At 51.3% G+C, this 12,936-nt stretch overlaps 5 protein-coding genes across 5 annotated transcripts; 3 read left to right on the forward strand and 2 right to left on the reverse strand.

Moving 5' to 3' along the window:
- Positions 1 to 396: 396 nt before the first annotated feature.
- N7506_009136 (KH domain-containing protein) lies at positions 397 to 2,426 on the forward strand (the record flags this gene model as incomplete). The annotated part of the gene is made up of 9 exons (XM_056958429.1): positions 397 to 610; positions 674 to 756; positions 810 to 974; positions 1,144 to 1,165; positions 1,234 to 1,286; positions 1,340 to 1,507; positions 1,559 to 1,767; positions 1,837 to 2,344; positions 2,403 to 2,426. The coding sequence occupies 9 exons, from the start codon at positions 397 to 399 to the stop codon at positions 2,424 to 2,426; spliced, it is 1,446 nt and encodes a 481-aa protein (XP_056807819.1).
- A 521-nt stretch (positions 2,427 to 2,947) lies between these two features.
- N7506_009137 (putative RecQ family helicase RecQ) lies at positions 2,948 to 4,621 on the reverse strand (the record flags this gene model as incomplete). Its single annotated transcript, XM_056958430.1, has 4 exons — positions 2,948 to 4,225; positions 4,274 to 4,308; positions 4,364 to 4,485; positions 4,539 to 4,621. 4 exons carry the CDS (start codon positions 4,619 to 4,621, stop codon positions 2,948 to 2,950), a joined length of 1,518 nt encoding a protein of 505 aa, XP_056807820.1.
- A 382-nt stretch (positions 4,622 to 5,003) lies between these two features.
- N7506_009138 (pentatricopeptide repeat protein) lies at positions 5,004 to 7,388 on the reverse strand (the record flags this gene model as incomplete). The annotated part of the gene is made up of 1 exon (XM_056958431.1): positions 5,004 to 7,388. One exon carries the CDS (start codon positions 7,386 to 7,388, stop codon positions 5,004 to 5,006), a length of 2,385 nt encoding a protein of 794 aa, XP_056807821.1.
- A 457-nt stretch (positions 7,389 to 7,845) lies between these two features.
- On the forward strand, positions 7,846 to 8,683 carry rsm25 (mitochondrial 37S ribosomal protein mS23; the record flags this gene model as incomplete). The annotated part of the gene is made up of 2 exons (XM_056958432.1): positions 7,846 to 8,276; positions 8,335 to 8,683. The coding sequence occupies 2 exons, from the start codon at positions 7,846 to 7,848 to the stop codon at positions 8,681 to 8,683; spliced, it is 780 nt and encodes a 259-aa protein (XP_056807822.1).
- An 868-nt stretch (positions 8,684 to 9,551) lies between these two features.
- On the forward strand, positions 9,552 to 12,645 carry N7506_009140 (uncharacterized protein; the record flags this gene model as incomplete). The annotated part of the gene is made up of 4 exons (XM_056958433.1): positions 9,552 to 9,976; positions 10,075 to 10,186; positions 10,234 to 10,589; positions 10,638 to 12,645. 4 exons carry the CDS (start codon positions 9,552 to 9,554, stop codon positions 12,643 to 12,645), a joined length of 2,901 nt encoding a protein of 966 aa, XP_056807823.1.
- Positions 12,646 to 12,936: the final 291 nt, after the last annotated feature.

A 12,936-nucleotide genomic window follows, 5' to 3' on the forward strand; every position in this document is an offset into this window, starting at 1 on the left:
CACCAATTCGCCCCGGGGATATTCTTTTTGGTCGGCCGACCTCGGCGACCACCTGCTGAGTCATTTACACTAGACCAGATTCAGATTAGCCCAACTATAGTAGTTGACCGTGCACGTGATCTCCCACGTGACCCTGACTTTCTTTCAGATACAGAATATATCGTTGAATGCAGGCCCAGGGACTCAAAAAGAAAAGCTATATACTATTACAGTATATCGCTGTCGATGAAAGCACTTCATACCACCCAAAATTGAGATTCTGTCTCTTTGGTGGTTGTGGTTTGGAGTTCCGCTGGGTCTCCGCCTCTAAAACTCCTTCCCGCAAGATCTGGACCTTTTTGAGCTTCTCTTCCCCGACAATTCAACACTTTTTTCCGATTCTCCCCACAATTCAAAATGGCGGACGACGAACCACGAGTCAAGCGCTCTCGCTTTGACCAAACTGAGCCCGAGCCCCGACGTTCTCGGTTTGACCGACGCTCGCGATCCCCATCCAACCGACAGTCAGAGTCCGCTCGCACACGAAGCCCTTTGAGTCGCCCCTTGAGTCACAGCCCTGGCGCAGAGGCTCCGTCCAAACCAGCTGTATCCGACCCGGCCGCTGCTGCAGGTACGTGAGAACAAGTCGCATAAATAGATCAGAGCACGTTGCTAATCTTTGTGGACTTTCTAGCCGCGGCGGCAGCCAAGATTAATGCGCAGCTCCAAGCCAAAAAGGGAATCCAGCATGTTGATGTTCCCCCGATTCGCTCGGTAGTTGCGCGACCACTTCCCCGCTTGTCATATATCACGTCTAATGTGGTTTCTAGAACGAAAGCCCTGCCGAGAACAACGAGGATGCGCCTTCGACCGTTGAAGGTTCGGCCAAGTTGAATGCCGAGATCTATGTCGCAGACGGCGATTATATCAAGGATATTGAAATCAATGATCTGCGCAACCGCTACACCCTGACCAAGGGATCTACTCAAAAGATGGTAAATACACCCGTTGTCATTTGCTGATGACCCACCCACCTCCCTTCCAGAAAAGGATCCTTTGATATCTCTACATTCAGCATTGGGCTATATGAAGCTTACCCTTCACCAACCTAGCATTCCTTCCACCCTCTTTTGCATCTGCTGACCTCCGCTGCTTGATTTTTAGATTCAGGATGAGACTGGCGCCGGTACGCCTCCCCTCTACATATTTCCCACTTTCGCCGATGACCAATTGACTTACTTTGTTTCTTTCAAGATGTTACCACCCGAGGCAACTACTATCCTGACAAGAACATGGCCACTGCTGCGGTAAGAAGCTCCTTTGAAATTGACCTGGCCAACTACTGACTTCTTGGCACCAGAGCCCTCCACTCTACCTCCATGTGACAAGCACAAACAAGGATGGTCTCGAGAAGGCCGTATCCATGATTAACGATCTCATGCAGAAAGAGCTTCCTAACCTTGTTGACGAGCGCCGGTTCCGTCGACGGGAACCGGAGCAGCAAGTTGAGCGTGATGAGTTTGGCCGTGTATGCCACCCTGTGCTATCGTGTTCAAAGGTCTTGACTAATTTTACGCAGCGCAAATGGCCGGATGAGCGAATTCCCATTGATCTCGAACCAGTGCCCGGATTCAACTTGCGGGCTCAGGTCGTTGGTCAGGGTGGTGCTTACGTGAAGCACATTCAGCAGCAGACTCGCTGCCGAGTGCAAATTAAGGGACGCGGTTCCGGCTTCATCGAGTCGAGCACCAACCAGGAGAGTGACGAAGCAATGTACCTGCATGTGGCGTGAGTAGCACTTTACCTTGTTCCCTTTAATTTCTGGCCCGTGAGCTCTTTACTAACCAAGTACCAAAGCGGACCTGATGCCAATGATGTCCAACAAGCTAAGGAGCTCTGTGAGGATCTTCTCAACAATGTGAAGGAGCAGTACCAGCGATTCAAAGAGAACCCACCCCACCACCACTACGGCGGTGGGTACGGCAACCGTGGTGGCGACCGAGGAGATCGCTACCAAGGCAGTGGATATGGTGGTGGTGGTTACAACCGTCAACAGCAACAGAATAATGGATCTACTGCTAGCCCCTCAGGCCAGGCCTCTCCTGGTGGCGCTGCCGCTCAATCTGCCGCTGACTACAGTGCCCAATACGCGCAGTACTATGGTACTTCGGACCCATATGCCGCCTATGGCGGATATCAAAACTACGTCGCCTACTATCAATACTACCAGCAGATGGCTGCTGCCCAGCAACAACAGCCCGAGGGCGCGGCTGCTCCTCCTGCCCCGGCTACAGAGGCAGCTCCCCCTCCCCCTCCTGGGTCTGGATCGCCACCTCCCCCTCCCGGTGGCAGCAGCTACAGTGCGGTATGTTCTTTGCCCGTAGTCCAGATCATTACACCGATGACTAATTCTTGATCTACAGGTCCCCCCGCCACCTGGTCTGTAAGACAGGGACCGCCGTAGCGACATGATTGCTATGTATGTCTCCTGATCTTCATTTGCGGCTCCTCTTATTTCTTGATTTAATGGTGACAAAAAGCACTGCCTGCTCGTTTTCTAAATGGAGGAAGATACAGCAATCTGGTTTAAACGATTTCGATGGGATTTTTGTCTTTGCTAAAGAGATTTTCTAGCCTGTGCATTGTCCTCTTAACATTTGTGTACTCCCAAACGGTAAACTTGATTATTGTGTCGATAAGACTAGGCTCACGCATTGCCAGTGCCCCAGAACATTGTTCTTGTGACTGCTACGGTACCTATTGCCCTGGCTATTATGCTGGCCATTGTGCCTGATTTGAATGCTCAGGCGCGTTGATCCTATGGCATATAAAAATGCAATATCTTCCCCCCAAGTTAACACCAAGCCATACCCGGTTTATGTTTAACCATGCACAGGGTCTCTCAAAACAGCAAGGTGACCAGCACACATCAAATTAAATTCTGCAGTGTAATTGCAAGTGGATAACCTCACTCATTATACGCGTATAGCTCCGTTTCTGAGCCCATTTTCGCCCGGCGCATCGCTAATCCCCCACGTCCTTCCTTGCAGAAGTCACAGGCAAAATCACAAGGAGATGAACTGACGGGTACATTGTCACTCGCGGGCCGCTGTGATCCCATTTCCTCTAGCTCGTGGTCACCAAAGAACTCCTTAATAAGCTCATGCCTGCATCTTGTGATGGTCTCGCAGTACTTTATAACCTTACCGAAACTTAAAACCTTGACATCCCGATTTTCTTTGGTATTGGGTCCACGATGGCTTTCTGCGTCGCGGAAGATGAGATTTCGAATGTGGTCTCTTTCTTGAATACCGTAGTAAACAAGCGACACCGCAGCACAGCCGTCTCGGCCTGCACGGCCTGATTCTTGCACGAAACTCTCAAAACTTTTGGGTGGTGTCCAGTGAACGACGAACCGAACATCAGGGTTGTCGATGCCCATGCCGAAGGCATTTGTTGCAACAATAATTGAGAATGTAGGATTTGGTCTTCCTTGTGCTGGTTGGAAAGACCGAGAGGACTTCCAGGTGGATTGAATCTCGGATCGCTTCTTTGCTTCCACGCCAGCGTGATATGCAATCGCGTGGACAGTCTCGTCAGAGGATAGTTTGACGGCCAACTGCTCAGCCATCATCCGAGTTCCCACATAAACGATGCCTGACATTGGTGGATTCTGAGAACCCTCAATTCCTAGTCGTGCCTCTCGGCGTAGTCGCGTGGCTTTCAGCCAATTGTGCAAGTTGAGAAGCTGACTGCTTTCTGCTTCGGCGCTGTCGTCTTCGAGATTTGGACGATATCGAACCTCGTAGTGAATGTTAGGACGATCTGAAGGGGTGTTGAAGAGCCTCAAGTCATTGAGATTCAACCCAAGGATTCCGATGATATCCTCACGGACGTTGGGCGTGGCTGTCGCGGTGACAGCAGTAATGGGAATTTTAGGATTGACCAGGTTTTTTCTGAGCCAGCCAAGCTCTTTATAAGCGGTGCGGAAGTCATGCCCCCATTCACTGATGCAATGGGCTTCGTCAATTGCAACACGAACGAGCTGGCGTTGCCTGTGCACAATGAGCAAGCGACGACGAAAGTTCTCAGTCTGTAACAACTCTGGTGTAACATAGAGAATTCTGGTGCTGGGATGACCGCATAGCATGTCGTCCATGACTCGTTGCCTCTCTTCAGAAGAGGTGTTTGAATTGATCGTCGCGACTGACACGCCCAGACCCTTCAAGTAGTTCACTTGATCCGTCTACCAGCCGTTAGGACATGACATTTTAGGATTGATAGGCAAGCTTACCATCAGTGCGAGTAAAGGACATACGACCAGAGTCACTTCATTTAAATCAGCATTGTCCCTTTGCCGTTGTCTTCGATGGAGAAAACTCACGTCCCCATTCCTTCAGCACTGCCGGTAATTGGTAGCAGAGACTCTTTCCAAAAGAAGTTGAGGCCTGGAGAAAGACATCATGTCCTTCAATAACAGATATAATGACCTCTTCCTGCAGCGGACTGGAGATTTATGTAAGTATATTGGCCCATATGCCTTAGGAATAACGGCTTACCGAAACCCATCCTTTTTGAAAACCTTTTTGAGGGTCCATTTCATATTAGCCCTTTCGCGCGTCACGAAGGAGACTCGAGCCATAATGCTTCATGATCAAACAAAGTGTGCCAAAATGTGCCGAGATGGGGCGAGTGAGTGCAAAGTGATCGAGTGCTGTCAACCGCGTCGAGGGACGCGTTGTCACGTGGATAGCCTCTCCTTCCTGTTTAGGTTTAATAGGATGCCGGGAAGGAGCCCGTTTGATGTGCGGCAGAGCCCTGTACTTTGTGAGGTTCTTTGGGAGTTTATATTCCTGCTGCCTTTCATCTTGTCCTTGAAGACTTTCTTAGTGGTTCTTTTGCTAGATTATCTTTAAAATGACGAAGTTTGATGTTGTGAAATAATACATTCGCGCCAAAGACACGCTAGCAATCGAGTCGGTATATGGCAGATCTATATGATGAATAATGTACAAGTGTGGAATTCAATCCTGTGACTCTTCTGGTTGAACGAAACGCTTTCGATGCGGAGGTCTGGACATCTGCTTATCCAGTTCGTCCTTAACAGCGAGCACGTCGACCGTTCGGCGGTGATGTGGATGCCAAAGTCGTTCGAGTTGCAGCCAAACCTCCAAGACCTCTTGGGGACCACAGCATGTCCCAAAGGCTTGCAGAATGGTAATAATCATCCGGCGCCCAATGAAAACACCGTTTTCGATACGCTTCTCAGGATCCCAGGGTGTCTGCTCGACATCCGGGAAGTCTGAAGGGGGTGTAAAGACTTCATCGGTATCAATTTCGTCGACGTCGGAGGTCTCGTCATCTTCGCCCACTTCTGGAGTGGGTTTCTGACCATCGCGAGGTTTACTGGCTTGGTCGGGACTTTCGATTGTCTCTTCCGTACCTTGTTCCTCTACCTCCGCATCTGCTGATGGCAAAGACATGTAGAGCCCGTTGGGGGTGTCGGTGACTGGGATCTCTTCAATGAGATCGGTTGCGACGCTCCGAGCAAGGGGGTTTTCCCACTTCATCTTTCGATTGTTTAGATTGAGCCCACGGATTCTGGCGTTTGAGTCACGCAAAGCCCGGATATAAGCATGCCATGTTAGGCGGAGGTTTTCAGCGCTCCATTGCTTCTTTCTTCGGCCATGTATGGCGAATCCCTCAAAGAGGAACAGATAGATGATGGCTCGGGGTGGGACTGCAAATGTCTTCTCCATGTCTCGCATCAAAGCCATGAAGCTGTCAAGGCGACCAGAAATGTGCGCATGGTGTCGAAGGAAAATATGAAATGTGCGAGTGTCGGGTGCTATGGAGAGAGAGTCTTGAAGAGCACGGTGGTATTCGGGGAACTTCTGTTTCAGTGCGGCGGACTTCTTCAACACGCGGCCCAATTTGCGAACTCGTTGCCGATACTGGGGCAAATCGTAGCACAAATTAGATCCACCAATTGCGGACGTCGTATCGTCAGAAACCGAGAGATTCGCGAGCTTGGCTTGTCGCTGCTTCAGCATACTGGCGTAGAGTTGTTCCGCCGTCTGCGTTTCGCCGGCTCGGAGAAATGAAGCAATTAGACAGTTCATGACGACAGTATCCACGATCTCTCCAGATGCTATGAAATCGTCAAATGCATGTCTTATGCTTTCTGCGTCTCGCATCATTCCGAAGTAGTAGATTTTGGACACCTTTCCGCACCGCGAGAACCCAATGCCACGACTGGTCATTTCTTCCTCAAGGCGCTCAGCGACCTGGAAGGCACCGGCTTTGATTGAGATGTCAAACAGGATATTGAAGACCACCTCATCAGCCTGCACTCCTGCGATATGCTCCATCTTCTGCCAGAGGTTGACAGCCCTGATTAAGTCTCGTTTCAGCACTCGGCCATTCGCCCGGCCAGCAAGGTGAATGGCAGAAGACCAAAGCGATAGCGAGACGGGCAACCTGGCTGCAATCATGTCATCAACCAATGTCAAGTAGCGCCGAGCGTCCGGCGATCGTCGATCGCGCGGATGCGCGAAGGCACGCAGAAGCGCTCCACGAGTGCGCTGTGACAGGACTGCTACTCCAGGTTCGGGAAGATCCCTGTAGAGTCTGAAGAGATATTGAGTAGAAGGGTTACGGTCTCCCCATAGCGCTCTGACAAGTTCCGCGACTGAGTCGATATCCGTTTGGTCGACTGAGGTATCTTTCTGGACTTTGTTATAGTGCGAGTATGGAACTACCGCATTGACTGCTGCCTTCCAGTCGTAATTGGCCAATGCTCGCCGGTACAGTTTGGAGGTAGAGATGCGCCTGTCTTTCTCAGGATGCCGCCAGGATGGAAATGATTGGCGGGGAAATTCTTCCGTTTCATCGACGTTAGGTTCCGTGCGGCTTGACGGGTATATCCTCTGGTCGATGTCGTGGGTATATGTGAAATCAAATCTTTGGGGTTGCTTTTGGGTTTCGGTGTCCGCACTCTCTGCGGGCCACAAGGGTATATAATCGTCGTCTGTCTCCGTCTCCCTTCGCGAGTCGTAATGGGAGCTAGTTCCTTCTGGTTCGTCATCCTTCGTATGTGCCAGCCCGTGGTTGATCCACCTTTTGGGTTGCGACGGATTCAAACTTGATATCGAATGCTCTGGCGGATGTCGGGATAATTGCCGGCGACAAGGCGCCCCTTTGGATCGGAATCGTTGTAAATTGCGATCTGAGGGGCTCCACGATACCGTAGATATCCCTCGGCGGCTCGGTGAATGCTCATGGCAAAAGCTTGCTAGGACCAACGAGCCGACAAAAATATCTGCTATTGACGCGACGGATGGGCGAGGACGGCGGGAGCATAGTCTTCGGACGGAACGATTGTGTAGAGAGGGGTTCGAGGGAGGCATTGGTGATTCTTGAGAGAGAAGAAGCCCATCCAAGGCCTGCTTAGGGTGATTTCGCAGGCTCGGCGAGCTGGGGGACCTATTTGGATGAGGCATGAGATGACAGACATCGTGGCATTAGATAGGCCCTGCGCATCCAAATAAGGGCCTTTTGCCACTGGCACGATAGAAAAGTATCTATCTCCGAGCGCAAAAGACAGACAAAAAGGAAGGGCGAGAGACAAGAATGGGTAGAGGAGTGTTTTTCTGAAGATGAACGGCCGCTGCACTTTCTGGCCTGGCGGAGCCCGTCGTGTGGCCAATCGGAGCCGCGCTTTGCCAATCCCATCTTTTTCGCTCCCGCATCAACCACTTCGTCCCTCAAGCGTTGTTTTCCCAGGTGTTTCCTGTCGGTCTTGATTTGCTGTCGCGATTGAACTCATTCTGAAGCTCATTCTGCTACTGGCCGTCCTCAACCGCCATGGGTAAAATCAATCTCACAGCCCTTCGGGTGCGACAGACAGCCCTGAGCCAATTCGCCAGTGGAAAGACCAGCAAACTGCCACAATGGGTCGACGTGATGACTGAGATCCCTCCTGCTGAAACCCTCATTCGTACACGCCCTCCCCAGCACCAGCTCGTCCAGCAGCGGATGAAGACTGTCGATGGATCCTCGAAGCCGCAGGTCGTCTTCCAAGTCCAAGAGAAACGCCGAGCCCCGAAGAAGGCGAGCCGTCTGTTCCAACCGGTCGAGCTCAAGTATGAAGAAGATCAATTGCGTACCGAGTTCTTCCGCGACCACCCCTGGGAGCTTGCTCGTCCCCGTCTGCTCCTGGAGACGACGGGCAAAGACTTTGAACACTACGATTGGAGCCGCATTCAACAGCCAGGAAAGCGCTTAGATGGTGAAAGGTATGGGTCCCAAAATTTGAAACCCACAGGGTAATGCTAATATTTCATCTTCCTCTAGTGTTGTCCAGCGACAACTGTGGCTTCTGAACAACGTCCCAGACATGACTAAGAGCAACGCTTACGACATTGCTCGCCGAGAGTTCTACAAACTCCGATTGAGGGAAGACATCGAGCGCCGGGTCGCTGCAGAGGAAGCCAGAGCGTATGGCGCAGAATTCGGGCCATCGTACCTGGAAATTGGTGGGAAGTTGGAGGATGCACAATACGACAGATGGGTTGAATGGGCCCGGGAACAAGCCCTGGCCATGGGCCAGCGCTCTGCCGCCCTCGCTGGAGCCCCAGAGATGGATGAGGATACAACAGATGTATCTGGGATCGAAACTGAAGAAGCCCCGGCCACTCAGTAGGCTATACCTACTGCTTGGATGAGTTCTGGGTCACCTGTCATGCTTCGGTGCTCTCTGCTCAGCCCAAGGCCTCATGTGTTTCAACCCTTCTTTATTGACCAATGTATATTATTCAAGCCGTTCTACTGGATGGTGTACTTCCCTAGTTCTATTAACGCGATAGCACATGCATTCTTGATCCTTTGATCGTTTCAGCAGTTCCATCTCTTAGATCAGTTTTTGTTATCCCATAGATCAACGTTTGCGAAAATACTCAGTGAAAGAAAGGGGTGAAATAGGGCAAATCCTCTGGGAAAACAACCCGACAGCGCGGAAGGGCGAGAACATGTCGAACGTCGCGGAGCCGCGGTGTTTGGACGTGTTTCATCCAATCAGAAGATTTCCAGCCTCACCAACTTCATGTCGACTTCCTTTCGCTGGCATTTCTGATTTAGCACTCAATTCTCTACCTTACGAATTATCCTTCGATAACAGCATTCCTGGCCTTGATCACTGCCAATCTTTTGATCGTATCCGCGATCGTCACCCGTGATCTCCGTCGCACCGTTTCCCCTACCTTGTTTCAATTAGCCTCGAGTCCACCAGCTCGTAGACTGCGACCTCACGACCTCACGACTCCGATCCTCTCAGATACGCCTCGACTTCATCCCGACGACAGCCTCAATTCCGTCTCAACCCTCCGTTGGCAAGACCGCCCCTCGGACCTCATCTCCAGTTGACCAACAATGCTTTGCGCTGGCGCTAGGATTGTTTGTATGTGTTAGGGTTAGCCGTGCTGGGATCATTCATCGAGTTTGTCGCTCTCTCAGCTCCGCTGAAAACTGTTACTTTGGATTTCTGGTACACAAGTCTTGGGTCGAGATCTACCATGACCACTGCGATGGCTCGGCCGGAAGATACAGTGCGCGGGCTGCGCTTGTATCGCACCGAAACAGACGACGAAGAGATGGAAAGCGGAACTCCCGACCCAAGTGATTCGTTTCCGCAAAATTCACAGCAAGAGGACTCCCCAGGTCCCGATAAGAACGAAAGCCAAACCGGCTTTGCTTTGGGAGAGGCCCCAGCGAGTGCTAGCAAGCATCCGGCCGGACCGAAACCGCTGACCCCAGAAGAGACAATCGAGTTAGCACGAACTGCGGTGGAGAGCGGCATTCAAGACACTAAGCGGTCTTTGGCAGGAAGTGAAGCTGTGACCGATGTGGTCAAGCCGAAGTTGACTATTGATCTTGGCCATTCCAACATCATTCGAATTCCTGAGCCAGTCGTGGACTTGATCAAGGATGAGGTTGAACGGTGAGTCCCAAGCAAATGACTGTTTTTTTCCCTCAAGCCCGAGCTGCCATTCCTGTATTCCGGCATCGTCGTCCAGGACCATACTGATCATCGCCAAGATTATCACTCTCGAATAACCAAATTTTTCATATCCCCTATCGCTTTGCAGAATGTTCGCACCTGCGTTATCTCAATATACGCGCGAACAATTTCCGAGAATTTCCCAAAGGAGTATGCATCACGATACCTGCATTTGAATGCGTTGCTGACCCTGTTAGGTTTACAAACTTCCGTTGCTCGAGATTCTAGATTTGAGTCGTAACAAAATTAAGGAGCTTCCAAACGAAATCAGCAAGCTGAAGTCGCTTCGAGTCCTCTCGATGATGCAGAATCGTCTCAACGATCTCCCGGTTGGCCTGTCTGAAATGCACAAGCTCCAGATCTTCAAGTGTGCCGGAAATCCCCTTCGACAGCCCTTCCGCGACATTCTGGAGGAAACCGAGAATGAGATGACACCATCCGGGATGACCGATAATGAGAAAGAAGTTGCAGCTACCACCAAACTGAAGAGATATTTCATGAAATCTCGGCAGACCGTCACTACGCCTGAGCCAGAGGTACATACTGATGCGAGGTATGTGGGCTTCATGCGATAAGGGTCGCAATGCGCTAACGCAAACAGTGACGGAAGTTTTGAGGCTAAGCCTATCCCGACACCAATTCCTTCAAAGAGGAATCTAAGTGGTCGATTTCCTGTAATTCCCAGCACTGGGGATTCCTCAGCTGCTTCTTCTCGATCTCCTTCGATATCGCGGCCACCAATTCCAGCAAAGTCACACTTCAGAATGGCCTCAGGACAACAAGGTGCTACCTACCATATGCCGGGACTCCAGAGGCCTCCTATAACACCTTACAGCGTGAGTGAGCGCAATCGAAGTAACAGCGAGGGAATTATTCAAGGATCATCTGCTGCTCGCAGCAAAAGGATGGGGCTGATAACTCGCAAGAATACTGATTTGGGTACGCTGGATGAAACACGTCCGTATCGAAACAGTCATTTGCGAGGACTCAGTCATGGCTCCGTTTTACGACCTCGTCAGCCTCCTGCGCCAATTGCCACGACCGAAAATCACTCTCAGAGCCCCAGTAGTCCAAGAGAGCGCCGACGCCCTCGGGAAGGGTGGGTCAACCGGATGTCCAGTCTCCCAGAGCACAAGGGGGAGCGTGGATCTGATCACCCGATAATCAGAAGCGCGAAGGGAATTCTATTTGCGCTTTTCCAAGTTCACTCGCATATTGATACGTTGATTAACGTGATCAAGTTGGAGGACACACGGCGTCATAGCCTCGAACTTGTCTTTTATAACGCTACTTCTCATGTGGATCAACTTAACGACGTTCTTGAAAAAGCATCGTCCTCTTTACTGAATGATCCAGAGTCTATCCCGTCGGTCAAGGAGACAGTGAAGCGTGAGTGCGAGACGTGCATCGCTGCCTATATCCATGTTGGCACTCAGCTACGCAACAGTGCATCCAAGATTGTCTCCAATGGCGATCCGCACTACGTGCGGTCGCTAATGCTGATGATTTATGGCAGCCTGGTGGAGGTACGGAATGCTTGCGCGATCCTCAAAGCGCCGCTTCAGTTTTCTAGTAAAAGCACTTCTGCCACAAAACGTCTCATTGGTCCCAGCAATCCTCTCCCTCCGGTACCAGATCGACCCCAGCCGTCACTGGTCACTCCAACTAGGGACCCAGTCCCGCCATCGCGGAGGATGCGGAGTGATACCACAATTCGACACCCTCAATACCCTATGACAATGACCACGTCTACTCCCAGTGGTACCAGCTCCCCTGGATTTTCCACGCCATACTCGCGCAGTCGCTCGAGCAGTAGGTCCAACTTGCACAGTGCGTCTATACCGCATGCTTTGGCTACCCCACGCTCGGGCGAAAGCTTCCCTCCCATTCCTCTTTCCGGGGCTCCTCGGGTGAACACCTTGACAGGATTGGACGAAAATGAAGAAGAGCGAATCTTCGAAAGGATCTTCCACCAGCTCATCTCTACACACACTGCCGCTCATAAAGCACTACCCTTAGTCCGGCGGCAACTGATCAGATGCCTAGAAGTAGCCCAGCAATCACGTGACTCTGAGGGTCTTCAACTTCTCTGGAATAACCTCATTCGTCGCGCTCAAGTCTGCCAGGAAGTATCCGACGCTTTGGGGCAGCGACTCTCCAACATGAAAGTCAAAGAACCGGGCGGCGGACTTCGTAACCAACGCGAGTTCTGGCAGCTTTGCAAATCATTCATGCAGTCATTTGTTGATCTTGTGAATGAAATGCGGGAAGTAAGAAACATGCAGCTTCTTCCCTCCGATGTTGTCATTCTCCTCCGCCCAGTCCAGAAGGCAAGCCGCGAAGCAGGTCGTTTGATCGAAGTGTCTCCCTGGGCATATCTCGCAGATCCAGACCGCCATCCTCCCCCCGGCTCCATATACGGACCTCCTCTACAAGCCCCACACATGCAGCACCAAACATCCGCCTCAGCCTCAGCCATTATCAATCCTCACTACCATAACGGATCAATGACTCCGCAGTCTATCACTGTCCCCGCCACCCCCCCTGAGTGCAGCGCTTGGTCCGGCTGCGCAGGCTACTGTGCCATCCACTCCGGCAAGCGCATATAGTGACAAGTTCTTTGAGGGCGATGTCTTCCAACGTGCGGACTCACTCCTCTCGTCCAACCAAGCACCTTTCTTCCGTCGCTAAGCGACTTCCACATACTTCTACCAAGAGAAAGCCTTTCTCTATGCGTCATGATCTGCCCGCATGTTCGTTTTGCATCTTATGATTATGACTATGAGTAGTGTATCGTACATCCATCGGCGACCAATGTACGGGGTGTCTTGTTGCAACCACTTCCCGTCAGTTCGGTGCTCGTTTTGTATTTTGTTTCTTTGCTTTCCATGATTTAGCGG

The sequence above is a fragment of the Penicillium brevicompactum genome (assembly GCF_028827555.1).
Source record: "Penicillium brevicompactum strain IBT 35665 chromosome Unknown utg000006l_segment0_segment0, whole genome shotgun sequence".
NCBI lineage: Eukaryota > Fungi > Ascomycota > Eurotiomycetes > Eurotiales > Aspergillaceae > Penicillium > Penicillium brevicompactum.